General features: G+C 47.9%; 1 protein-coding gene across 1 annotated transcript in view; it reads right to left on the bottom strand.

Annotated features, from left to right (window-relative positions):
- Positions 1–559: 559 nt before the first annotated feature.
- Positions 560–733, bottom strand: part of PHALS_06757 (uncharacterized protein) — a gene marked incomplete at both ends in the record, with an annotated part of 588 nt that continues 414 nt past the window's right edge. Inside the window, 2 exons of the mRNA XM_024720103.1 lie at positions 560–579; positions 653–727. Coding sequence (XP_024585336.1) covers positions 560–579; positions 653–727 — 95 coding nt within the window. The remainder of the gene's footprint in view (positions 580–652; positions 728–733) is intronic.

Here is a 733-nt window from a genome sequence, read left to right as displayed (position 1 = left end):
TATTCTCGAACGAGTTCGAGCTGACTGAGGAGGTCCGTGATCGAGCTGCTCAGCAATGTCGAATCATCGGCAAAGAAAATACCAGTGGCAGTATCGAACTCGGTCAAGCAGATTCCATACTCCTCGTGCGTGCGTAATAGATTACCAAGCGGTTCGATAACCAAAAAAAGAGCAGTACAGACAAAGGGTCACCTTGCTTGACCCCGCGCGTGGGGTGAAGACCGGGTAGGATGTTGTCATTAATCATTAGACGAGCTTCGGGATCAGTGTAGTTTAAACGCACCCACTCAATGAATGAACTACCGCATCCCATACGCTCAAGCATACGGAACATGTAATCCCACTTCACACGATCATATGCTTTATCAAAGTCGAGGTACGCCATATACGCCTCCATATCCAGGTCTGTAACGAGATCTTGAAGGTCAGACAGTATCAGACGTGATGATGCATCGAGCCCCTTTGACAAATGCCTTCTGGTCAGGTTGAATGAGCTTGTTGAGCACCGACTGCAGTCGAAATGCGAGCGTCTTGGAAAGTACCTTCAAGTCCACGCAGATCAATGCAATCGGTCGATAGCTACTTGGACATGCGCCCATTCCATTCTTATACAACAGTACAATAGCAGATTGCCTTTGTGACACCGACAAACAACCCACTTGGAGGTGGTGATTGAACACAATACACAGGCATTCGCCAAATATTGTTGGGGCAACTTGGTAGAAAGCTGCCC

This window comes from Plasmopara halstedii (assembly GCF_900000015.1).
Source record: "Plasmopara halstedii genome assembly, contig: Scaffold_3060, whole genome shotgun sequence".
NCBI lineage: Eukaryota > Oomycota > Peronosporomycetes > Peronosporales > Peronosporaceae > Plasmopara > Plasmopara halstedii.
This window is presented reverse-complemented; position numbering and strand designations above follow the sequence as displayed.